At 41.3% G+C, this 26258-nt stretch overlaps 4 protein-coding genes across 5 annotated transcripts; 2 read left to right on the forward strand and 2 right to left on the reverse strand.

Moving 5' to 3' along the window:
• Nucleotides 1-703: 703 nt before the first annotated feature.
• On the reverse strand, nucleotides 704-13221 carry sona (SON DNA and RNA binding protein a). 2 transcript variants are annotated; one of them, XM_071463207.1, is made up of 10 exons: nucleotides 13057-13221; nucleotides 11243-11339; nucleotides 10602-10809; nucleotides 9867-9943; nucleotides 7913-9754; nucleotides 7415-7814; nucleotides 6591-7114; nucleotides 5883-6370; nucleotides 5607-5699; nucleotides 704-3308 (listed from the first exon to the last, which is right to left on the reverse strand). In XM_071463207.1, the coding sequence occupies exons 2-9, from the start codon at nucleotides 11268-11270 to the stop codon at nucleotides 5625-5627; spliced, it is 3642 nt and encodes a 1213-aa protein (XP_071319308.1). In that variant the 5' UTR covers nucleotides 11271-11339; nucleotides 13057-13221; the 3' UTR covers nucleotides 704-3308; nucleotides 5607-5624. The 2 variants fall into 2 exon arrangements, with proteins under 2 accessions (XP_071319308.1, XP_071319386.1); XM_071463285.1 differs by lacking the exon at nucleotides 13057-13221 and adding an exon at nucleotides 12844-12947.
• Nucleotides 13222-14878: 1657 nt separating this feature from the next.
• Nucleotides 14879-18295, forward strand: ercc1 (excision repair cross-complementation group 1). Its single transcript, XM_071463391.1, has 9 exons — nucleotides 14879-15130; nucleotides 15324-15740; nucleotides 15943-16046; nucleotides 16225-16324; nucleotides 17058-17134; nucleotides 17253-17352; nucleotides 17510-17581; nucleotides 17799-17867; nucleotides 17957-18295. The coding sequence occupies exons 1-9, from the start codon at nucleotides 15071-15073 to the stop codon at nucleotides 18017-18019; spliced, it is 1062 nt and encodes a 353-aa protein (XP_071319492.1). The 5' UTR covers nucleotides 14879-15070; the 3' UTR covers nucleotides 18020-18295.
• An 821-nt stretch (nucleotides 18296-19116) lies between these two features.
• On the forward strand, nucleotides 19117-24619 carry prmt2 (protein arginine methyltransferase 2). The gene is made up of 9 exons (XM_071464667.1): nucleotides 19117-19355; nucleotides 19456-19665; nucleotides 21068-21229; nucleotides 21496-21660; nucleotides 21840-22015; nucleotides 22672-22801; nucleotides 22886-23022; nucleotides 23343-23517; nucleotides 23754-24619. Exons 1-9 carry the CDS (start codon nucleotides 19269-19271, stop codon nucleotides 23784-23786), a joined length of 1275 nt encoding a protein of 424 aa, XP_071320768.1. The 5' UTR covers nucleotides 19117-19268; the 3' UTR covers nucleotides 23787-24619.
• LOC139609776 (zinc finger protein 436) lies at nucleotides 24218-26181 on the reverse strand. Its single transcript, XM_071464782.1, has 2 exons — nucleotides 26065-26181; nucleotides 24218-25743 (listed from the first exon to the last, which is right to left on the reverse strand). Exon 2 carries the CDS (start codon nucleotides 25695-25697, stop codon nucleotides 24639-24641), a length of 1059 nt encoding a protein of 352 aa, XP_071320883.1. The 5' UTR covers nucleotides 25698-25743; nucleotides 26065-26181; the 3' UTR covers nucleotides 24218-24638.
• Nucleotides 26182-26258: the final 77 nt, after the last annotated feature.

The following is a 26258-nucleotide window of genomic DNA, read 5'->3' on the forward strand; positions in this document are numbered from 1 at the left end:
TGACTTTTAAAATACAGTTTATCTGACTCCAGTGATATTTCTGAAACAACACTCCACCAGATTTTTTGTTTTTTTTAATAAACTGCAGCCTGTTCATCTGCAAACAAGTCTCACTCTGTCCTGATGTTTTTCCATCTGCAAACTGTTTCAGTTAATCATGAAGTCCAGTAGGTGGAACCAGAGGACTGTTGATTGAACATTGAGCAATGTGTTTATTTCTTACTCATGGTTTGAAAAATTGAAGTCATTCAAGATAATGATCTGTCTCCATATATAAAAGCTCAGTCAATCACTCTAACAAAACAATGTAATCAACTTGATATATTATGTTTCCATATAAAATCAGAGAACTAGTTTGTGAAGAGTAGTGTTTATAATGTCAATTTCAATAAATCTAATCTCACTATATAACCATTCAGCCCAATGTAAAGCATCTACATCAGGTTTACATCATTTTGATAACTGGAATGCTACATTAAAGTGATTTTAAAAAAACCTGAGCTTGTTTGTATGAGTTGATGAGTTAATATACAGTCCTCAAGAACTGCCTGTATCATCGAATCCAATCATTTTAGGTCAACCAACCTAAACTCAACTGAATCCCCCCTTCCATTTCTAGTAGGCATTCAATATATCTTTAAATGTGAGGAGATACATTATGAACCTGACGTAAGTGAACATAGCAAACAAGGACAAGAATAAATACAGATCACTGAGGTTTTTAATAATCATCAACACATTTATGTACAAAGCAAGCGATGTCATATTCAAGTGACCAAAAAAAAAACAAATCCTAAAATGCATTTCTTTTTGTCATTAAAACAGTTAAAGATTACCCCAGGGAACCAATTCAACAGTCCAACACTTTTGGTACAGAGTCAGTATCGTTACAGTCTGACAAAATTGTCACAGATTATCTTCAACAGTTAAACAGCCCTGGGTACAGAAGAATGACATGGGAGGATGGATCCAGATTTTGAAAATAAATGAGAATTATGAGTGCAAGATTCCCTAAAAACCAAAAAAACCTCATCCCTGCCAGTTTCCCCAAAAGCACCAAGTTCATCTTTGTTCTTCAGTTATTCAATGGGACAAATGCTTACAGTGAAACATGGACCCTGTTTACTTAGCTCACACAAAGGACCTAATACAGGACAGGGTAACAGTATCTACATGTAAAGAAGATATTAACTGTATGAGAGGATTAAATGAAAAGGGCTTGTTGGGTCTTTCATTATGTTTGCACAATACTACACCTTCTGTTCTCCATAACTATTCTCTATTCGCCACCTGAATACCATGCTGCAAGATGATGAAATTTCACGTGGTTATAACTCTTTGTTCAAAAGAAACAAATTGAGACAAAGAACCTGATTGTCTAACACAAAAAAAACATTTAACAGTGTCACAACTCGGGACACACAGAACTTTCTATCGTCAACCCTATTACCACTACAAGTCATTTATCACCCTCAGTGTAATAACATGAGTTATCATTTTCCTGTGTGCCTCTAAAAAATGACACCAATGGAATTTATGTATTAATAATATAAACAGCCTCACAGAAAGACAAAAGTGTCTCTAAAGTGTATTCAAAAACTGTTTTTAATCATGTATTCTGTTACACAGTGAAACAAGTAAGAATTACTTCCATTTACAGTATGAAGTTTAAGAGAATTTACATTTTCATCCTTCCCCTTCCTTATCAGGAAAACTTAAAATTGTTAGATTGATATAGTTTAAACTTCAGGGACCAGTCAACCAGATCTTAGTTGTAATCTGAGCCTGTTTTTTTTTTCCACTGGCCTCAAGTGTCATGGCAGGTACTGTGCTGTGGGCAAAGACCAGCACTGCTTTCAAACGACACTTGCTCCAAAAATCAAACCCAGATGACAAATCACAGAAACGCAGACCTTTCAAATGTTTCTCCTATTTTTTATAATTCCCAGCAAATAAAGATATATGAATGCTTTCTATGCATCTTAAAGGACCAGTGTATATGATCTAGGCAGATCTATTGGCAGAAATAGAATATTTACAATAATGTTTTAATTGGTGTATACCTGAAACTAAAATTTGGAATGCGCCATTCATATCTATGTAGGGATCAGGTCCTGCATGTTTCTACAGTTGCCCAGACCGGACAAATCAAACACTGGCTCCAGAAAGGGCCTGTTGTATTTTTATGTTACCTGAATGCCACCGTAGGTTTTCCTACACACTTGGAAAGGGAAGGGTGAGGGGAGGGGGATTCAGTTAGTTGCAATCTGCAACCTCACCTCTAGACTTTCCAAAATCCCACACACTGGTCCTTTAAATTGTATCTTATGGTCTTTTGGAAAACACAGAATGTATGTAGGATATTGGTGTTAAAAACTGTGGCAGATTAAATGTCCATTCAAATCTACAGCAAACACGTTTCCTGGTTAAAGGAAATCCCAACAAAGCCCAAATGAAAGACCAGGTAAGAGTCATTAGCTTGGTGTAATTTAAAATACAGGTAAAGAAATTCACACCCAGGGCAGTACTAACTGAATTAGTGCTGTTTTGTGACTGGAGATGATCATTTTTGTTGTAGGAAAATTTCAAACTTTCTTCTTTTAGCAGCCAATGTATTAATTCATTCCCTTCCATCAGAATAATCAGATCTGGCACCCTGTTCCAGGATTCACAACAAGTTGACACGCTCTTGCCCTGGAGACCTAGGCTTATGAAAACAAATCACATGAGGATCTACCAAAACTTTGTCTGCATTATTTGTTTATAAAATCAGGGACTAGAGGTAACCAAGGGGATACAGCAGAACAAGGAAGCAATCTTCACTCAACACAATCCTTTAAGAAAGCATAAAAGTAAAACAAATTTAGAGAAACTAATCTTTTACAAAAACACTTGCGCCACTAGTTAGTTTGGTTTGTTTCCTCTTCAGTCTTTACAACAGTGACTGCTTGAACTAGCAGCAACACTGAGGGGTTGGTGGTCAAAGTCACTATATACACACACACATTTCACACACAGATTCACTATACAGTCATACAACTGCGCACACATGTCAGCGTGTCCAGTTTTCTCAGTGGTATCACAGGTGACAGTCCGCCATTCTCTCGCTCTCTCACACACACAGAAACAAACTGGGGAGCTGAGGGGGGCAGTGGCTGGTGCCGGTGCTCCTATATTGTAACTGTGACAACTAGGGTGCTCTTCTTCTGGGTGGTGTATGAGGCTCAGTCAGGCTATCTGGCTGTCGAAAGGTAGGTCCTCCTGTGAAGCATTTTTTACATTTTCCTTCAGTCATTTGATGGGAGTGGCTGTGTGCAGAGAAAGAGCGAGAAAAGGTCAAAGTTTACACAGTTTGTCTAATTAGTTTGGATTAATAGGAGACAAACAACATTAGGGTTTAGAACTACAGCTGGTCTACATAATATGGAGAGGAACAGTCTGTCTGAATAGTGCAGAGAAAGAGAACTATGGTTAAGTGAGTTTGGTGAATTGTTCAATTTAGCCATTATCTTGGCAAACACTGGTACAAATGATAAGATGGTGAAAATGTTTTAACCTGAAATATGGTTGATGAGTGTAATTATCATCAAGATAACAATTGCACTTTGCAATGATGGACAAAGCACTGTTTGCTTGTTGTATCTTTATATTGTAAGTGTCTTGTTCTTAGCTGTCTTTTGCACCTACAGCTGTAGCAACCCAATTTCGTTGTGTAGGTGAACCTGTGCAATGACAATAAAGACTATCTATCTATCCATCTACACCCCATGACTGGTGTATGGAGATATTTTGTATTTGACAAAGAGGGACAGGTTATAGAAAAGCCAGTATGCAGACAGTGACACAGGCCATTTTAAATGAAAGGAGGAAACACTGTAGATCTGTACACAGAATTCAGGTTGAGTGAGTTTCTGTTGTTAACTTTATATTAACAGTATGTCATCAAAATGTTCATGTCCTAAAATGTTACCATTATTGTCTGCAAATTGTGACAGCTGGCATCTGTTGTAGTGGTGTTCCACACACAAGGCATACTTAATGACAAACGTGACGGCTCATAATGTGAGCTGGGTGGTCACAATTTTAGTAGATGTCACCATTCAGTCTGTCAAAATATAATGTTGATTTTTTTTTAATGAATATTTTCACACCATTGTCCGTCTGTTGTAAGACGGGGGTCTTAGGGTTTTTCCTGCATAGAGAATAACGAGGCAGCGCCTCTGTCAAATTTCGTGCTGTCACCAGCTTTCGATAAACTCTTTCTCTTTCAAGAAAAAAACTACTTTAACAAGCGCTTTGCTTAGGGGATTTCTGTCATTTATAACTGCAATTGCAGCATTAGCAGATGTGCTGTATTGTAATCAGCACAGTGCACCAGGATACGCGCTGTTAAAATTTCTGAGGACGAAAAAGAAATTCCTCCAAAGAGGATCTGTTTTCTCAGCAGGAGTGTCAGGTGGCGTCAACCTGATGTTTCATGGCTGTTAAAGCAGGTGAATATTGTTTGTTTTGCGTTCAAGCATATCCAATTTCCTAAAAGGTGTCCTAATTAACATTACATCTCAATCAACGATGACTTTAAGAAGAGTTCTTGGGGAGGAGAATCATGAGGTGAAACAGTGCAGACATGACTGATTACTGCAGGCAGTTAAAAAATAATAATTTATGTAACTGGCAAGATGCGGTAAATTTGTCAGGTCTGAAAGTAAGCCACAAGACGCGGAGGAGACCAGTGATCACAGTCACTGGTCAGAGTGTAAGACAGGATGAGGAGTTGAGGTGAGGGTATTTAGTTGCCAAGTCATTAGGACCATTTAACAAAAAGCCAGAATTTAATTTTAATTTTAATGTCATCGTATTTTATTCGTCTTTCTCTAAACTTCAAATTGACTTGGAGGGTTTGTTTATTTAATAATAATATATATATTTATTTATTATATATTTATTATTAATAAAAAAAATAAAAAAAATTCCAATCGGCCAAATATCAGCTGGAAAAATATTCAGCTGGTGCAGATTTAAAACATTCTAGAGACACTAACAGTGAATTTGTAAAGGTGACACTAAGGCATGAAAGGTTTGGTGTAGGGCTGAAAAAAAGATTATTTTCATACATTTCATTGATTGATCTGTTTATTCAACTAATTATTTCATTTAGTCCTTAAATTTTCAGGAAATTGTGGAAAATGCTAGTAGTAATATTTAAATTACTTTTGTCGAATTTTGGAAATTACTCAGGATTCACTAAAATATGTTGCTTGTTAAAAGTTTTTGCTAAAACACAAACATGGAACAAAACTGATTACAGTATGGTAAAATAAAGAAGTTGATTCTAAATTGAGATGGCAGGTGAGTATTTTTCTACTGAATCAATTATCAACTGGAGAAGGTTGATATTAATTTAATAAGCTTAAAAATACACAAATATATGTCAGTTGTTGAAAAGGACTCAAATATTAGTATATCAAGTTCGGAAAAGAGAACCAGAGTATGCCAAGTAATGTGACTGGTGAAAAACCCAATGCCCACAATAGAATGAGGTGAATTAAAAAACAAAAATATAAAGACTGACAAAGAAATGGGAAAATAAAGATTGAAAATTGTACCTTGAGGGATTGGCGGTTTTAGCTTTCATCATCTGAGACATGGGGTTTAGCAATGGCCATCTCCTCCTTGCTATTTGCAATCATCTTACACTTCTACAGACACAGAGGAAAAACACATGTTACTTTGCAAAGGCATAGGTACTGTATGCACAGCACATCCTCAAAAACAAAACCACATTACTCACTCTTCAGTATTCTTTCATTCAACACTGTTTCGTTTGAACATGTTTAATCACTGTCAACCAATAACACAGACCAGTTTACCCCCCCATTTACCTCAGTAAGCTCCTTGATGGTGTGTATGTTAGCCTGCTGAGTGACCTTTCTCTTTGCTTCCTCGATGTGGTCCAGGTTAAGGGTTGGTGTTGGTGGAGCGAGGCACGGGGGAGGCTTGTTAGTGATCGTAGGAAGTGGGGCAAGGGGAGGCATGGCCGCAAGGGCACCCATGTTGGTCAAGGCAGCTGTCATAGTAGCCGCTGTCATACTTGCCATAGCGGCACTCATGGTGATGTTTGACATGCTGGGCATTCCGGGAATATTGGGTATCCCCATTGGACCCATGTTGGGCATATTCGGCATGTTGGGCATCCCCATGCCCATTGGGAGAGGTAAAGGTAGAGGTAAGGAGAGTGGGGCAGGAGATGGAGTGGGTAGAGGGAGCTGGAGGATGGCTTTCGGCCGAAGACTCTCAGGAATGGGAACCCCCGCCTTAGCACACATGGCGGCAGCATTAGCCTTGGCTATCTCCAGCAGCTGGTCCTTATCTGAGGACAGGGGAAGGGTAATGCAATAGGGTATAGGGAGGGTGGATGGAGAGGGAAATAAGGCAACATTAAGCATAGGGGTAGTCTAAAACAAAGTATCAAAATCTTCAAACGAAATCATGTATAATCATTGCATGAATGTTCATAAGCATAAAATCACAAATCTAAGTGTTAACTGTCTTACACGTGATTGTCAACGGTCACTATCTAATTGTTTTACCCAGTTCAGTGAGCCGTGGAGGAGTCTTGCTGGTGCTGCGTCTTGTCCGCGACCCTGAGCGGCGCTGTTTGCGTAGGATAAGAACTGGAGAGTGGCTGGGTTCCCTCTTCCACCTGTCCCGTCTATCAAACGAACGACTGCGAAACACTGGGCGCCTCCCTCGACCCCTCGATCTAGACCTGCGTCTACGATCAGAGGAACGAGACCTAGATCGCCTGCTCCTGTCTCCTGACCTAGACCTTTTCCTCCGACCTGTGGAGCGGCTCTTGGATCGCTTGCTCCTCTCTGTCGATTTGGACCTCCTCCTCCCTCGGGCATTAGGTGAACGGGTTCGAGATCGTCTCTTGCGGGTTGGAGTGCGAGACTTAGACCGGCGGTTTCTGGTTCGAGACTTTGAGGATGAACGTTTACGTCGTGTGGTGGAACGTGAACGTGACCGCCGCCGCCGGGCAGGAGATTTAGACCGTCGCTTCTTCCTTTCTGATGGAGTGACAGATTCTCTTTTCCTCACTGGAGACTTGGACCTGAGGAAGGGTGAATGATATGACTGATGAATACTTGCATGCAATATTGCAACTTAAAACAGTGGGATAGCAGTTACAGAACGAACAGAAGGCTATACGTGTCTGACTTGTTAGTCACATTTACTAATGCAGCATGATGTGCACATTGGGACTGGCAATGCCTTTTAAGTCCAGTTCATAGGGTCTTTAACATCCAATACCTTAACATAATTTAATTTCATCTAATGCTCTTTGTGCACCCAAAGAAACCCTGATTCATGATGTAGAAGGGGTGCATATGCACACGAACACAAAACAAACCTGGATTGCTTCCTTCGAGATGCAGACTTGGATGCTGATCGTCGAGGCGATGAAGTTGAACGTGAAAGTTTCCTATGATCCGTAGGTGACCGTGACTTGGACAACTCCTTCTTCTGCACTGGAGATGGTGAAACTGAAGAGCTTCTCTCGCGTTTAGATGTCAATTTAACTGGAGAGGATGGATCCTCTCCTTCATCTGAACCTTCCGAACAATCTGATCCATCTGGGTTAGGCTCTTTGGAACCAGACCTGGACCTGGAAACATCTCGTTCAATGGATGTGCTAGTACGCTCCCCCTGCTCCTTTTCATGGTTGGTTGCATCCTGCTCCTGCAATTTATCTGAGGAGCTCCCAACTTGGGGACTGGAGGCATCTGCTGCGGGCATGGGTTTCCAACCACCTGCATGGTGCACATTACATGACATGGCATGAAGACACACAGAAAATAAATTAGAGTTATTACAGTTAGCCTAAAAACTAAGGAATGAAAAGTCTGACCTGCTGTAGCTGAAAGTCCTGCAGTTTCTCCAGCTGTGTGCTCTGCCTTCAGAGAGGATGGTATCTTCGCTTTAACAAGAGATGAAGATGTGGACCTGGCTGGGGAGGAGCTGTCAGACTGCCCATCACTGGACTCAGACCTGGACCTTGACTTTGATCTGTTCAAGCCCGCAGAGACAGATTTAGATTTTGACCTTCTTCCGCCTTTCTTGGGAGATTTGGACCTCCTCTTCCCAGGAAGTGGTGAGTGTGACTTTGAACGGTGCCTGCGTGACAAGGAGCGGGATTTGGAGCGTTTGCCAAACCTTGGTGGAGAACGACTTCTCCTAGCAGGGGACCGAGAGCGCCTTCTGGCTGGTGACCTGGATTTAGACCGTCTTCGGGAGGGAGGGGTTCTGGATTTGGTCCGTTTGCGAGGACTCCTGGATCTGGAGCGACGGCTGCGCTTAAGGACTACAATGGAACGTGATCGAGTTCGCCTGCTCCTGCGGATCGACCGGGAGCGTGAACGGCGGGATCTGGGGGGTGGTGACCTCCTACGGCGAGATAAGGACCGACTCCTGGACCGTCTGCCTCCTGCACGTCTTGCTGGTGTCCGGGACCTAGAGCGACGAACAGGGCGTCTGGATCTAGAACTGGAGCGACGGGTTCTGGTGATGGAGCGTGACCGTGAACGCCTTCCAACTGCACCACCTCGTCTGGGTGAGCGGGTCCTGGAACGCCGTGTGCCTCCACGGGAACGTGACTCTGACCTTCGACTTCTCCTTGGAGACCGAGACAGAGAGGGGGACCTGCGCCCTCCACGTTTAGGGGATCGTGACACCTTTCTTTTAGGAGAGGGGGAACCCCGGCGTCGCTTTGGGGAAACAGACAAGGACTTTCTCCGCCGTTTAGGAGACTTGGACTTTTTTGGAGACTTTGACACCTTTTTCTTGGGGGTGAGGGAGCGAGAGGTGGACCGGGACTGACAGCTAGCTCTCTTGGGAGACTTGGGCGAGAGGGAGAGCGACTTCTTCCGAGATTTGGGGGACTGAGAGCGGGACAGCTGTCGACTTTTTGGAGGAGTTGTAGGGTATTTTCCCTTTGAGGTTGACCTGGAATGGGTTCTTGACCGTTCCTTCATTGCTGTTGCTGTTTGACCACCAGACTGCTGCCTACTGGGACTAGGTGTTGGAGACCGACTATGACTTGAACCAGACCTCTTAATGTCTGGGCCCCTGGAAGGGGAAGGAGACCTGGATGTATCACGTTCCTTCACCTTTGCCCTCTGAACTGAATTGGCCTGATCTTTCAGGCCTGGGTCATCTCTTGGGGTAGCACCTTCCTGTTTAGGGATGATGTCAGGCAGTTCCTGGGCATGGCTGAATGCTCCATCTCCATGACTACCTTCTGTCTTAACCCTAACTGTCGCTGTCTGCGTTATCTCATCCAGGCCTGCAGAGGGCGACCTCATATCCTTTTCTGATCCATTGGTGTTACTGCCCTTTCCTTCCACTGGGGATGCATCCATATTTGATATGTCCTCTTTCTTCCCTCCAAGCAATGCAGGTTTCTGCATGATGATGGGAGCCCCCTTCTCCTCCCCTCGTTTACTTTTTGAACCCAGTTTGGATACTGGTTCTTGCAGGTCCACTGCTCCAGCTGGAGAGTATTTGACATCACCAGCTCCTTTACCTCCTTCACCTTCAGACTCAGAACCTGAAGCTGAGCTGCTTTCAGATGGGGAGCGAGATGGGGATTTCTTTTCCTGCTTTTCATCTTTCTTCCTCTTCTTTTTCTTCTTTTTGGCAGCATGTCTTTTGTGTTTTTTGGATTTTGCATCTCCCTCGGTGTCCACACGATCTGAAAGAAGAAATGATGATATTGAAAAACAAATCAATTTTAAAAAACTGGGTAATTAACCCCTTATTTTCTAAGGATAATGAATATGTGTTTGTGTGTGAGGAACTCCTACCTGTAATTACATCCCTTTTACCTTCCTCTTTCAGCCCAGCATGGTCTCCAGCTCCAGCAGCTGCTGCCAGTCTGGCACTATGAACAAACAGACAAGTTTATTGACAAAATGTCCTTATTTATGTGTAAACAAACAACAAACAAGTTCCCAAAACAAAACAACTTTTTATTTGGATAAGGTACAGAATCTTGTTTCGGTAAGCATAAAACTCCACTCAGTGGAACTTGGTGCCACTTCTCAAGACAAACTCCCTAGATAATATGGAAAATGTTTATTTCAAACCATATTCTAGACAATTACATCTCTGGCAACGTGTAGTTTGGTGCCTTGTGCCACTTGCACCACACATTTATGTCAACATTTTCTGTATGTAAATCAATCACCTTAAAATACGCCAAGATTCCATTGAAATGTATTCACTGCTTTTGTTGAGAGAACATAGAAATGCCTTATGTTATTGTAATGTATGTTAAAAACTTATAAGCACAGCTTAATTATGAGATCTGAATACTAAGAGATATGAAATTTTAACTAAGAAAAAAACTAGAAATACGAATCAGAAACAATGATGCCAAAAAGTGTTTACTTTTACACATCACTTTCTTGGATAAGTTGAACCTTAGAAAGTGTGAGGAAGATGCTTAATTTTGACTAAATACATCTATCAAGTCTCACACAATAGTACATTTGGTTTGCTCATGGCACTGGTAATTCAATTTTTAAAGCTTTCCTGACCTGGCTCTGGTGGTTCGGACAGGTCTCGGTGGAGGTGGTGGTTCTACATCGGACTCAGCACCAGATTCTGAACTGCTCTCTTTTTCCCCCTTCCTCCTCCTCTTCTTCTTCTTGCTTTTGTGTTTTCTGTGCTTCTTGTTTTTCTTATGGGGAGGCTCGTTTCCTTCCTTGGCATTCACGTCATCTTTCTCTGGTGCCTCATCCTCACCTGCACAGGGCACCCAGTATTTCATATTACACAAGTATTTGGCAAATGCATAACCTGCAGCAAGGTATGTCTTAAATTATATGAACAGAGCTGCCCTTAAATTTATTTAATTAAATTTTGCTTGAGCTGAATACATGTGTTGATTATCTTAAACTGTTAAGGTACACAAAGGGTAAGGTGATTTCATAACAAGCCATGCACCAAGCTGGTATATTAACTTGACTTCAGCTCAAAAGACGTAAACTCATCCAAGAGTATGCATAGTGACGTCTGTCCAACATGGAGCTTCTTGGAGATCAAAAATGCAGCTGAAGAGTTGTTTTGGGGAAAAACTCCCTCTTTGTTTCTGGACAACAATGGTCTTTTATAAACTAAAATGTTAACCCTGAAATCTGGGGGGACACTGCAGTAAAAAAAACTCTCCATCACTCACCTGACGGGATGTCCACTGCACATTCCATTGTACTGGTGCCCCTGATTTTGTAAAACGCCCTCTTAGTGTCACTGGTGTGCTGCTCCAACACTGAACACTAAGGAGAGAAACAAAGGTATTGTAACTCAAGTACCAAAGACTGCAGCACCAACAAATGAAGCAGTATATTTCATAACCATGCTATAGGAAAATGTAAGTAACACCACTTCTTGATCACATGAAGAAGTCCTAAAATTTCCCACAGTTATATGTAAGTAAGGGTCCCAACAACAACTTTACTGTTTGCCTGATGAACTAAGACAGTTTGTCTCTGAACACACAATAACCCCAGTCCTTAGATTAATGAACAGAATGCCTTAGCTCACAAGATTAGCGAGACGATAACAAAGTGACTACTTACTCTATGGTTTTGATTTTACGATACATATACACACTTTACATTCAGTTACCAGTACATGATTTCAAAAGATTAAAATAAGTAACCAAGAGGTGCATATGAACAGTAGCAGGACTGCTCATAGATCAGCTATGTTAAGGGACAGAATAGACAACACGTATCTGAAGCTGCAAAGGACAAATTATCTGCCTTAACACCACTGACTGGAGTAGTCAGAGGTGTAACAAGCACAAACATGGTCCACTGGCTCTTAAATATAGGAACACTTACAGTATGAGCAAAAAAACATCTAGAACAATACAACCAAACCCATTCTAACACATTAAAGGCTGCATTCCCTGCACTGACTCAGAGACTACAATGTGGCTGGATTGCTAATACAAACAAAATTATATATAATGTTTATGCTCAAAACTCAATAAGAATTGTTCCCACTCTCTCAAAGACAACTTACTATATCAACATTTGTTCCATTGTTGGCACGAAGTCTACAACATACATAAAGACTTGTACAAAACCCTGCGCTTGGCTGAAGGAAGTAGTCGCGCTACAACCGTAAAGTTTTAATACGATCAAAATTAGCCATGCCACCGCACAAATATAACATGTGAGAAGTAGTGCTGTTTTCAAACATTGGCAATGGAGCCACAGTCTCACACACATTGGACTCAAATCACCCACAGCTTTCATTTGCCTAAACTATTACCGTACTCTAAGGGATACTTATTTGTAAGAAAAAACTATACTAAAATGGTATGGTACCAACACTCGATGTTATGTAGCGTTAGCCAACACATCTATTGATCATTGTCGCTTCGGTTAATGCTAAAGCTAACCATCAAAAGGTATGGCTGCCAACATGTTACTTTAGATTTCATGTAACGTTAGTGAAAATAGCCCTTCCGTATCTGATACATCATACCATGGTGATAAGTTATGCTCTTATTTACATGTTGACCAGAAGCTGCATGGATAACAGAAGCAAACTTGAGAATAAAGTTATAAGCAAGAAGAGACAGTTCATTAAAACGTTAGATAACGCCAAACACTGTCGGGCCTGCACTGCCACAGCTAGCGTTAATATACATTCACAGATCACTGCAATGTGCATTAGTTAGATAACGATAAGTTAAATCAATATGACCATGACTTAGTGGTTTTTAGAAAGCTGCTCCATTGAAAGCAATTTATTCCGCACGCTTACCGGTTAGACAAAGTAAAAGCTGTAACCGCCAAACATGCTGCCTGCACACCGCGGCCTCAGCGGTGCTTCACTGCCAACTCGTTTAACTAGGACACTACCGCTAGGCTACGTTAGCACGCTCGTAGCTATTTAACTAGCTAGTTTGCTAAGACATTTAGCTGCTACTTCTTCCACCAAAGCACCAAGACTGTCGATTCTGTGGAATATAATTACCCAGTTTATGTTCGATGGCTGCAGTTCCTGCGCAGAAAATACCAGATGGCTGCGGTCCTAGAATGTGCGGGACTAAACAATCGCCGAATATGCTAACCGTTATCGTTAGCTAACCAACTGATCCGCCATGATGGGAAGAGGTATCCCAGCATGCCCTGCTGCGCAGTTTGAATGGCGGCGTCACGGTCTCCTAGGCAACTCGGTAGCAAACCGAAGCAAAGAGCAGGAGCAAATGGCTGCTGACCAGCTCCACTTGTTGTTGCTGCCTTGGTGCATATTATCTTATTTATGTGTTCATACAGTGTACGATATCTAAATGGGCCTTACTTGTAAACCGCATCTATTAGTACCAATCCCTGACAGTTTACAACCTTTCAACAAGCTGTCTGTCTCACTGATTCTAAACCAGGCGGCGTTATTTTATTTATTTTTTTGCTCTTTGCGTCAAGTAATTACGGCTGAAGAGTTTAAGAGTCACACATTATAGTGGTTTTAAAGATAATCCAGGCCTAAACAGTATTCTGTGCTTTAGCATCCGTTTTGAACATCAACTATAAGTCCTGGTTTACCTTATCTCTGGACTGTACCTTGGTTCTTTGTTTATGTGCAATAATTGTATTATTTCTTGTGCAATAATTTTGCTATTCTTTTATTAAACTCAATATATAGGCCGTATTTCTTATGCTGCCCTGAACATGTGCAAGTGCTAAATTTTTTTTTTAACAAAATAAATGTACTTTTTGTGATTGAAAAAAAAAATGTTATTCAGTGCAGAGTATTTTTGTATGACTCATACATGTCTGGAGGCGATCTGTAAGTTTTCTAGTCAGTTTATATTTATGGAGATGACGCTTTAATTCTGGTGGAGATGCAAATCTCAGCAGTGCCAAAATCAGCCCTGCCGAATAATGCACCCCCTATATGTAGACACTTGAGTATAGTATCATCCACATCATATTTGTTTTTTTTTTGTTTTTTTTAAGCTTATCTGTGTGAATTATATATGCATAACATTTCACCTTGTCTTAAAAACCAAGGGATGCAAATCTCGGCAGATCCAAAATTAGCCCTGCCAAATAATGCACCACTTATCTGTATTCAAGTACAGACACTTGAGCATCCTAGTGTCATCCTTGTTGTATTTTGGGCTGATGCAAATCCCGGTGGCTGAACTGGCTCAAGGCGTAGTTTGCCTTGGAAATCATTTCAGTGTCCGGAGTTTCCAATTTGGCTGTGTGTGTTGTGCCTTGTTGGCTCTGAAGAATGAGACATCTGACCTGCCCCGGGAGATTTTGTGCTGCTTGCTGCAGGCTTGTTGTGGATACCTGAGCACTCGGGAGTCGAGGGAAATTTCATTTCAGATAAATTGGCAAAGGGATCTCTGCTAAGGAATGATGCAGATCTGAAGGTGATGCTCTGAAGATGTGAATGTTTTAGCATTTGCGAGTTAAAATTAGAGTTTGTTGTTCCAACTAGGCTGAGACTGTGGCACTGTGGTTTAGCCACTTATCTGAAAGTCACAGGCAAACATCCAGATGGTCTATGTGAGTGTGGACATTTTGAGACAGCCCAACATGTTGTATTCTCTTACAAATTCAAAAATGAAAGGAAACAGAGATCTGAGTCTGTCTTCCTTCTCTTTCAAATCTATTTTTTCACCTGAAACAGTATTTTAACATATTGGTAGAGCGACCTTAAAATTTCTCCACTCAACTGGGCCTGTATTCAACAATGTCAGGTGCATAGCTGTTCCTTGCCTGTGGAGGGCAGCACCGCGCATTTCAGTGTCCGGCCCGACGGACATCCATTAAGAAGAAGAAGAAGAAGAAGAAGAAGAAGAAGAAGAAGAAGAAGAAGAAGAAGAAGAAGAAGAAGAAGAAGAAGAAGAAGAAGCGCAATTGTTATGTGTTATGTTATGTTGTCTATCTGGTTGTTCTCAGGGCGACACAATAGTGAGAAATCCCACTGGTCGGTGACATGCGATTAGTTGAAAAGTCTTTATTAGTTGAGAGACATGAAGAAGAGGTTTAACATCGACTTGAACGATTCTGTTTTCACCAAAGAAAGAGCACCGGTCGGTATTTTGCAGAATTTAACGCTAACTTCTTACAGCTAGCTAACTAACGCTACCTTTCCAGCTGATATTTACAGTTTGAAATGTTTTGCATAGTTTACCAACTTGACAACAACGTGAACCTGAGTGATTGTTTTGCAAGATTTCATTCATTATCTCGACCCTTGAAGACAAAGCTGTAATTTTATTCCAGCCAAAGCCGCAGTTTGTGTCTTCATCCAAAGCGGGACAAACCACATCAGCCTCGTCTGCCTCCTCGGCTAAATCTGCTCCAGGATCAGTGGACCAGCCCTTGTCTTATGCAGAATACATCGTCCAGAGTAAAAGCAATGTGGCCGCTGCTCCTCAGAGAGAGGCTGCCTGCAGGCTGCCCAGGACCGACGGTGCTGGAGTTACCAGTCTGAGGCAAACCGAACCTGGAGGAAGTGAGACAGCTCAGGACTGCGCCAAAGGGACTGAAGGTGAACCTGAAGGGGTCCAGAACAGCGAGGAAGCACAAGTGGCTGGCACAGACCAAAGTGAGGCCAACGGTCAAAGGTCAGATGCAAGACTCTGCCTGGGTCCTAAACCGGTGGGGTCAGGGAGCAGCATTGTTGTCAGTCCCCGACAGGTATCCCCCACATTGTATGTTTTTTCCTCCATACATGCTTATGTCAAGTCAGGGTCATATTACCGGATAATTTAGTTTTTAGTTCCTTCCCATGGAGGGTCAGACTCTCGTGTTGTATCTGGGAAGAAGGGGAAGTGTTTTCAGGTTTGTTATTTGGTTTGCACAGTGGTAGGCATCACATCATGTGTTTTTACTTATTCAGAGGGGAAATCCCATTCTGAAGTTTGTGAGGAGCGTCCCATGGGAGTTTGGAGATGTCGTACCAGACTATGTGTTGGGACAGACGACGTGTGCTCTGTTCCTCAGGTGGGTTTTTGTGCCTTCAAAATAGTGTGCAAATGTGTGTGAGATCAAGAAGAGGTGTTAGTATGTAGTAAGTAAGCAGTGTATTTACAGTATGTAGTAAACAGTTTGTTTTTCAAATGTTTTCTTTCTCTTGTGCGTTTTGTTCTGTTTTAATGTTGCTGTTCGGTCTGGCTCTAAGTCTGAGGTACCACAACCTCAACCCAAACTATATCCATGACCGTTTGAAGCAGCTTGGACAGACCTTCACCCTGCGAGTGTTGCTGGTTCAAGTAGATGTGGTAAGTGGGGAAAAAAAAAAAAAGTGTTTTGTAACACTGATCTTGACATAGATGAGCACATGCATGAAAGTGCTATATTTTGCAAACAGTAATATTTTAATTCCTTAAGGTAATATTCTGGTTGTTTAGGAAACTTTTCCTTTTTCAGTGTTCGGGCAGATTAAGACATGTTTTAGTTTAATGGTTGCTGCATATCAAATCTGTGAAAATTCAGATATTTTCTCAATTATAACAAAGTACTAAATAAAAAAGCTCAAATTATTAAAAAAAATGTATAATTGAATTTAATGTTGTTATTCCATTACTATAGCGCTTTCTCTGATGGGCAATGTTGTTTTCCGCTCTAATAAGTTGAACATTCAGCAATGTTACAGTTTACTAACACAGCCTCTACAAAACACACAAGCATTACAAGAGAGCCGTAATGCAAGCTACCCATTCTGAATTATTAATTTGTCAAATATATCTTGGCTAAATTGAAACAATTTCACTAATAGTAGTATGTTTGTAAGTGTGACGTGCAGCTGGAGGCTATTTCAGGTCAGTATGTAGGAAAATATAAATGACAGAACTGATAAGTATACTGCATACATACTATATAAAAACGATTTGGTTGAAAAACAGTTTTTCAGGACATCTCTGTTTGCAATAAATCTACAGCTTCAAGTTCCATTTATAAAACTTTTAGACTTAATGTCATTTTTTTCTCACTGACATTGATTTTTCATCACAGAAAGATCCTCATCATGCATTGAAGGAGCTGGCTCGCATCTGCATCATGGCTGACTGCACACTCATCTTAGCTTGGAGGTAAGACCTTTTTTTCTCTGTAGCTAGCATTGTGCTTGGCAAATTAACTATTGAAATTTAAAAAAAAAAAAAAAAAAAAAAAGGAAAATTGTATGTTTTCATTGTGTTGATTTGACAGTCCAGAGGAGGCAGGGCGTTACCTAGAAACCTATAAGTCATATGAAAAGAAACCAGCAGACCTACTGAAGGAGCAAGTTGAAAAGGACTATCTGTCAAAGGTTGGTGGATTCATCATTTTCTGTTTTTAGTAGAAGATATTTTAATGTGACTGACTGAATATGATGCAGTCAGAGGAAAATGATCTGCCATAGTCTTTCAGTGTTTTTCAGTCTTTGACAAATGCAGTGCTGATTGGATTTTGATGTTTGTTTTAAGGTTACAGACTGCCTGACCACTGTGAAATCCATAAACAAGACCGATGCCATTACCTTGCTGTCTACTTTCTCGGTGAGTCCTACTGCACATAGAACAGTATTTTCAGGTAATTAGCTGTTACATTGATGTATATTCACTGGGTGTTTTGATGGTGTACTTTGAGTGAATCGTTTCATTTTACTTTCATTTCAGTTTCATTTAGGGATGTTCTCTTAGTGTCAGAGGGAAATATGTGGCCAATACATTATACATTCAGACGATCTGTTTTTTTTTTTGTTTTTTTTTACAGTCTATAGAAGGAATCATCAGTGCGTCTAAGGAAGACCTGGTACTCTGTCCAGGCCTTGGACCACAAAAAGTAAGTAAAAATACCTATGCAGGATCTGAATATACAGAGGGTAGATGGAACATTTGTTGAATTACTATGTTGATATTTTGTGCAAATAGGCGAGACGACTCTACGACGTGCTGCACAAGCCCTTCCTCAAGTCGAAAACAGAAGACAACTGAAACTTCTGACCAGTGATGTGTGACATGCCTCTGAAGCAAACTTGACGAAGTTGGTCATCACGTTGAACAGACACACGATGACGCTACTGAATACTACAAACACTCTTTCTATACTGAGTCAAAGAAAGAAATGTGTAAAATGACGGGTTTCAGACAGATTGTTTTAAGGTGTGAACTTTTCAAGTGTTGGAGTTGTATTCTGATTACATGCTGTATTGTTTATTGTTGTATTGCTTTGTTATACAAAAAATAAATAAATTTTTTTTTTACTATTTATATACTGTCTAATGTGTGTTAATTCTTTCTTATTAATTTATTAAATTTACTTAAGACTGAACTATAGAGTGCTCAAATATCTTGTTCATGTACAGAAACAAGATATATAAAAATAATAGATATTGTTTAAATACATGAAACTTTAACATTGTAATTTAATATTTTGATGAGCAAAAGAGGATAGGAAGGGCTGGATATCTTGCATTGGGGGTGAAATTTAATATATTACAGATCTTGATTTTTGGTCTACTGTGCAGTAAGTATACATTTGTAAAAACAAAAATGACAAACTAATTTGAATAAAGAAGAGAAGTAAGGTTACTCAAAAAGAAGTAATACTTATTACCTCAAATTTAATCTTAAAGATGCTAAATATTAGTGGAACGAAAAAGTTTTCGATAAAGGTCCTTTCTGACCTTTCTATTTCAGAGCGCCGTGATGCCTTTTGGTGCTCCTCCGAAATCCCCGATTCCAAATTCAGTCAACTTGACACATCTTGACTTTTGAGTGCTTTGCTTACACTGTATATAAAAAAAACTTTATAATGAGAAGCAGGCTGTAATAAATAAACACGACAAAATTACTATGGTGGCAAAATGAAGAGCCGCTTCCATAACGTGCATAATTTCCCAAACTCCAAAGTAAATGAATAAAATAAAACTTAAGTGAGATGTCACATAAAAAAAAAAAAAAAATCACACATCAACGGGATTATTCACTAATAACACATACCATAGCTGCAAAACTTTATTGGCTTAATCGTCACCCCGTACAGAAACTACTCAGCTATTTACTTATATCCCACGGCAAGTAAAGGCACAGTAACTTACTCTGACGTCAAAACAGGAAGTGTTTGTGTACCCACCGTGGACGTGTTGTGATGATGTTTTCACCGCTCGGTTCATATTTGAAGTTACAGTGTGCTATATCGTGAAAAGGTTTGAATAGTTTCTTAAAGAAAAAACAAGGAGAAATGCAGGCAGAGAAAGAGGATGAGGACGATGCATCTCCAGAAGAGTGCTATGCTCGGTCCGATTTCACTGGAGGTGCTAGCGACCAGGTGAGAGACCCGCACAGACCTCCTTTAATAACTGCTCTCTGACCACCGCAAAGGTTAAAGTCAAGGCATCAGCTCTAAATGTGTCGCTTTTGTCGCACAGCTTAGTTTCAGCAGCGGGGACAAACTTCTTGTGCACGCCAAGCCTTCAACAGACTGGTGGTGGGCAGAGCTGCGGGGGGTCAGAGGTTATGTCCCGGCCAGCTACCTGCGCCCCGGAGCTGCTGGGGAGGAGGAGGAGGAGGAGGAGGAGGACTCCTCCCTGGAAGACCCATGGCAGGATGAGGAATACTTTGGCAGTTATGGGATGCTGGTTAGAAACATTTAGCTGTATTTATCAAGTTGCACATACTGAAAGTTGTAAACGTACCATGCGACTTTAGACTGATTTGCAGCCATTCATTCATCACCATGCAGAGACCTGAACCTCACTAGAGTCATCACAATCAACATTATCTTTTCTTTTGCCAAAGTTCTTTGCAATCTAAAGAAGCTGCTGTAAGACACTGGTCTTTGGTGCTTTGTTTAAAGACAACTTCAGAGAGTTTAAAGAGTTGCAGAAATGCATTATATTCACAAACCACATGTTCAGCTACCGACTTTGAAATCTTTTCATGTCAGCATTGCATCAGACAGACACGTTGAAACAGGACCTGCTGTATTACAGTAAAGAAATTGCTAATTGTTTATTTGGGTCCCCATTTTTTGTTACCTTGGCAAACAACTATTCTTCTCAGGGCAAAAAATAAAGCTGTGATGGATTACCTCTCAACCAAGTTGTCAAGCATTAGAACAGTGATTGTCATCCTGTACTGAAACTGAAAACAACGGCTGCTAGGAAGGAAGGACATTTAACAAAAAACTTAAGGTATGCTTTGAAAAATATTTGTAAGTTACTGTAAAGTATGTACAATTAATGAGTTATTGGGCAAAAAATACGAAGACTGTGAAATATTACATAAATAAGACATTATGAAATTAATAACCATATCAAGTCAAGTACATTTTTATTTCACTAGCACCAATTCACAAACAGAAGCTATCTCAAGGCACTTTTCAAATAGAGCAGGTCTATTCTTTATGATATTGATTAGAGACCCAACAATTCCCACCATGAGGCAGAAAACTTGCACAGAACCAGCCTCAGGGTGGGCAGCCATCTGCCTCGACCAGTTGGGTATATGAATAACGCATGCAGAATAGTGGATATTATAACCATGAAAGTCTATTTTCCCCGTTTTTTAAATTTAATTATTTGATTATTTAAATAGTTTATACTTCTGTCTGCTTTTGATACGCAACACCATTTTTCCATATGGCCATTCCCATTCTTATTTCTTAATTCCACTTTCCACCACACAGTCTTTGTCTGTCAGTCGAGGGAAACCACGCACAGAAACCATATCACTGGTGGTTGGTTTGGTCTGAATGAGCAGACACCAAATCACAGTTGAGTTTAAAACCATTTTTGGATTATTTAAATATTTTATAGTGATATATTTGGCCTGTATTTACTTGTAATATTATTCATTTCATAATGTCATCTTTATTTAATATATAACACTTTGGATTCCTACAAAAAAAAAGGAAAATGTGAAACTGCTAATATGTGTCTTGACTTATTGCATGCTGAAATGGTAGACTGTTCCTTAGTCACCTCAACAAATATCACTTATAACTTATTGTATTTTATTTCATTTTGTCGAATGATGCAGAGGCTTCACTTGGAGATGCTGTCAGACAAGAGTCGCACTGAGGCGTACCGGCAGGTTGTTCTCAGCAACAGTGCTTCTCTGAGGAATAAGGTGGTGATGGACCTCGGCTGTGGGACCGGCATCATCAGCCTGTTCTGCGCTCAGCTGGCACAACCCTCAGTGGTAATGTCAACAGTATGGCTGCTGGGGATGCTGGATGAGGTTCTGTCTGTTATAAAATCAAACATGTGTGGATGTGAATGGGTGTATGGAAATGTGGTAAATCAGTGAAACAGAATCTCTGTATTATATAGCAAATTGCTCGGTTTACTCATAGGTATTTTGTATATTGAACATTAGTGAACCTATACTTCCATCTGCTGGACAAGGAGTGTTGCTGCAAAACATCATGGTGTGAAAGGTGTTTAAGGTAACCTGTGCTATTGTAGGTTTATGCTGTGGAGGCGAGCTCCATGGTAGAGTACACCAGACAGCTGGTGAAGCAGAACGCATGTGAGGAGGTGATTACGGTGCTCCAGGGGCGAGCTGAGGAGATCGAGCTACCTGAGCAGGTGGACGTGCTGGTGTCTGAGTGGATGGGGAACTGCTTGCTGGTAATCATGCTGATACTTTTACTTCCACTAATAAGTTACTGTGTCAAGATTTTTGCATTCTGGATGCTTTATGTCAGAATCATTAATTTTATTGCATCCCATCATGCTCTTCCACTCTCCGCTCTGTGGAGGTTTGAATATACTGCACTGTGTTTCTTTGTCCTTTCCCTCTGGTCTAGTTTGAGTTTATGGTGGAGTCAGTCCTGCTGGCCCGGGACCGCTGGCTGAGGGAAGGCGGCATGATGTGGCCCTCATCTGCAGCCCTCGCCCTGGTGCCATGTCAGGCTGACAGCTATTATGCAGAGAAAATGGCCTTCTGGGAGCGACCCTATGGCCTGGACTTCACCCCTCTTCAGTAAGAGCCACTAGTCACCTGATTTAAGTAAACATTTTACTGTCTCACTCATACTGATTTTGCACCTGTAACCTGACAAGATAATCGATCTAATCTAAGATGACAGCCGACTTCAACTTCAACTCATCACCTTCGTGAGTGGATACGGTTCGCTTAGTTGTCGAGTTGTTGCTATTAACAAAACAGAAGGGACCAGAAAATCAAATTTTTGAATTTCTGGCGAAGCAAACAAAAACACTGCAGCTGTGATGTACAGTATATCACAACATCTACATACCAAACACAAGAACAACTCTTTGGTGGGACAGTGGTTATAACACAGCCCAGGCTAACACTGACTAAGATAGGGATATGTGCTACGACCCTTCAAACTGTGGCCTTGTCACTTATCAATGACTCAAGTCAGCTCTCTTTAAATTCATGTAGGTTCATAATATCTGCTCATCACCAGTATTCCTAATCCAGTACAGACTACATAACATATGCTCAACTTCACTTTGGTATAAACTCATAGAAACCCATAATTGTTTAAGATCTATTCTACTGCTTTGTTATCTTATGTGTGTTAAAATACTATTTGTCCTTTTCCCAGTTGAGTCATTTTAGAAATTATGTGCAGGAGCAACCAATTTCTGACTAACATTTCATCTCCGCAGGTCTTTGGCACAGCAGGAGTTCTTCACCAAACCCAAGTTCAGCTACCTCATTGAGCCCAGTGACTGCCTCAGCCCTCCTTGTGATGTCATCTACCTGGACATGTACACTTTGCAAGTCAAAGACCTGGAGGTACTGTGTCCGATTCATCATTAGAAACCACTCCACCTCATACAGGTTGGATTTTATAACTAAGATTGCGGTTTCATTTCTCAGGAAATACAGGGTCAGTTTCATTTTTGTGTGGAAAAGTCTGGTGTTTTCCATGGATTCACTGCCTGGTTCACTGTTCATTTCGAGAGCCTGGAGACAGGAGGTGCAGCAGTGGAGCTGAACACCGGACCGAACTCTGAGTACAAAACATAAAACTTAACACTTATTCACTCTGTTTGTGCGGCTAGAGCATGAAGAAGGATGGTTTATTTGTTAAAAGCAGTGCCCATGAGCCCTTAACTGCAGTTTTAACAGCCAACACACATAATTCAAATCATCAAAATTAGTGGGTGGTAAACATACAAATATTTATTAATGTTATAACTACTGTCTGGTTAGATCTCTGTGTCTCAGAGCTGCAGATACCTTTCTAATACTCTTAAATCTCAGTGTCTACAAAAAGTTAAAAAAAAAAAAAAAGATATTCATAGCAATATGAAGTAAACTCTTTTCTTTTCAGGCCAACACACTGGAAGCAGACTCTGTTCATGCTAGACAGGCCGGTCAGTGTGTATGCAGGAGACTCCATCAGTGGGACCATTGTCCTGCGCAGGAACCCTGTCTGGAGACGCCACATGACCGTTACCCTGCACTGGAGCATTAACAGCAGCACAGAGGAAACGGACAACTGCCAGGCAAACATCACATCTTCACTTTATATACATCATTTGAGTAATGCATTGACTGTCATCTAAAAAGTGGTGGGAGATATTTATTAGCATTTTATTGCGTGTCAAAGCATTGTTATTACATTGTTTCCATGCAATGTGACTCAGCTACATACACTACCTTTCCAAGAGTCCTAATTTTATCTTTGGTTATCTTTTCTAAGAGTTGTTCACTTGTGTTTTTTTTCTGTCTGTGTCCATAGGTTGGGACAAAGAGTTTCCCCATGTGGAGATGACAGGCCCTCACCATGTCCATCACAGAAAACAACGCTAATACATCATCTGTTAAGTTTAGGATCAATGAGGGATCAGCTGCTGGCCTGTAATGAAGTGTGTCTTTCATATTACAATGAACATGACAATCAAAGGAGCCTCATCTGGGAGGACGTGCAGTTGCACTGTGGTACGCTGGACTACTGCAGACCCAGGTGATTCAACAAACCATGATTAATGTAGTAAGAGCAGGTTACCAGAGAAAACTGACGTGCACAGAATGAACTGTGGAGCACTACTGTAACTTCAACTTAAATGCTTACTAGGCTTAGTGGAAAAAATAGGTTTTATAGAAGAAGTTTTATGACGTGTTGATGATGCTTGACAACTGAAACAAAATCAGTTTTAACAGATATCTGTGGTCTCAGGTGCAACAAAAGTCCATCACACTATGTTTTAGTGTTTATTTTTATTCTATGTGCATATTGTTCCACAATAGACATTTAATTTGCATTTTCTGTCATTTGTACAAGTGCTATACATGCCAATAGACCTGTATGGATTTAGGAAAACAACAGATGAACCACTAAGTACAATGGTTTGAGACTTTTTTTTACATTAAAAGATTAGAGTGAGCCATCTGTGTCACTGAAATGTTACTATTACAAATATTAATTAGCCTTAAGAGGTAAGGTATACATTAAAAACAGCAATTTACAACAATTAAGAACTGTCCACAATAAAATTAATTATTCTAAATAAAATAACTGTACAATTGGTAAACTCACATTGATATAAATCATAAAGTGTTTTGGGAGTGTCTGACATTTCTTAATTAAAGACCATTTTTGCATCAGTTGATGCACCCCTCTTGGTCATTGCTCTGTTTTAATCTTTGCTTTTGATCTGGAGCGTGTGTTGACCTCTGAGGATAAAGGCTGAGCAGCTATGGATTCAGGGGAAGGAGGCCTGGAGAGTGGAACAAACTGGGGAGGTTTTACAACTTTGCCTTTAGCGTCCTTGCTTTTATCCTTTTTCTGCCTCAAGTGTTTATCACAGTGGTTCACAAACGTGTCCAGCTTGACAAAGGTCTTGTTGCACACTTTGCAGTGGTAAGGTCGCTGTCCTTTCTTGAGGCGTATGTGCAGCCTGATGTATGATGATCGAACAAAGGTGCGGCAGCAGACGCCACACTTCAGATCCTCTGGGCTCCCTTGTGTTTTCTGGGGCTGGTCTAGTGCCGGTGCAGACACTGGTTTGTCCTGCCCAGAGGACTCTGCAGCCTTGTGAGAGAGCAGGAGCGACAAAGAGCGGAAACCCTCACCACACTGCTCACACTTGTATGGCCGCTCCCCTGTGTGTAGACGGACGTGTGCCAGGAGCCCAGCCTTCTGGGTGAACGACTTGTCGCAGTAGGTGCACTTGAAGGGCTTCTCGCCTGTGTGGAGCCGGCGGTGGGTCTTCAGATGTGAGGCACGGCCGAAGGTCTTGCCGCACTCTGGGCATTTAAATGGCCGGTCCCCGCTGTGGATGATCTTGTGTGCCATCAGGTGGGCAGACTGATGAAAGTACTTGCCACAGGTGCTACATCTGAACTTCCTCTCCTTGTTGTGAGAGGTGAGGTGAAGGGTCAAGTGGGCGGAGGAGATGAAGGTTTTGTTGCACAGGCTGCAGCTGTGAGGGTCCAGGCGGATGCGCCGGTGTGGCCGTCGCCCATTGGGGAGGCTGCTGCCCGCCTGGCAGGATGGACACTTGGATGGAGAGTCTGCTTTGAGCCCTCGCTGCTGTTTAGGAGGGGATGAAGCGCTGGTTGGATCAGGGTCAGGGTCAGGGTCAGGCTGTGTTAGGCTGAAATTGCACCCACAGTCTGAGCACTGCCCAGTCTGTTGGCCTTTATCACTGGTTTTATCCAGCATGGTGCCATCTACAACCATGGTGGGAGCGCAGGGGTTCTCATCCTTTGGCACATCACAGAGACATCTGTCAAGCGATAAACATAATGTTTGTTATACTTCACAGTGCTGAGGGTAGGCATGCCTATTAGCCTATCAGCTTTATTACTGTTAGAATAAAGTGACGGAATATCTGGTTACTGACAGTGAACAGGGCGCAGTACAGTGCGACTGCGTTAGTTGCTGAAATGGCAAAACAGGCAGCTTTTAATCGACATGCAAATCTGAAAATCCAGACATATACAGCCTTACATAGCAAGCTCTCAGCTTGTTGTAGGCCTTTGCTTCGCCCTAAACAATACGGTTATTCGAGGATAACAGCAAATAAACAAATAAATCACCTACGTACCGTGTTCATGCGTATCAAGAAAATGCGCCTGTATTGAAATAATTATCGTACAAGCGCAATTAAACGTCACAATAACAGAGCCAGAGAGCAACCGGGTGGGAGGGGGTGAGGGGGGGGGGGGGGGGTCACGTCCTGCGCTTTCCTGCAAGCAGCTGCTCGGTGTTGTGATACGAAGCGGCTGCAGCAGCATCTAG

The sequence above is a fragment of the Trachinotus anak genome, unplaced genomic scaffold, assembly GCF_046630095.1.
Source record: "Trachinotus anak isolate AG129_WGS33_773 ecotype Australia unplaced genomic scaffold, CSIRO_AGI_Tana_v1 ptg000001l, whole genome shotgun sequence".
In the NCBI taxonomy this organism is placed as follows: domain Eukaryota; kingdom Metazoa; phylum Chordata; class Actinopteri; order Carangiformes; family Carangidae; genus Trachinotus; species Trachinotus anak.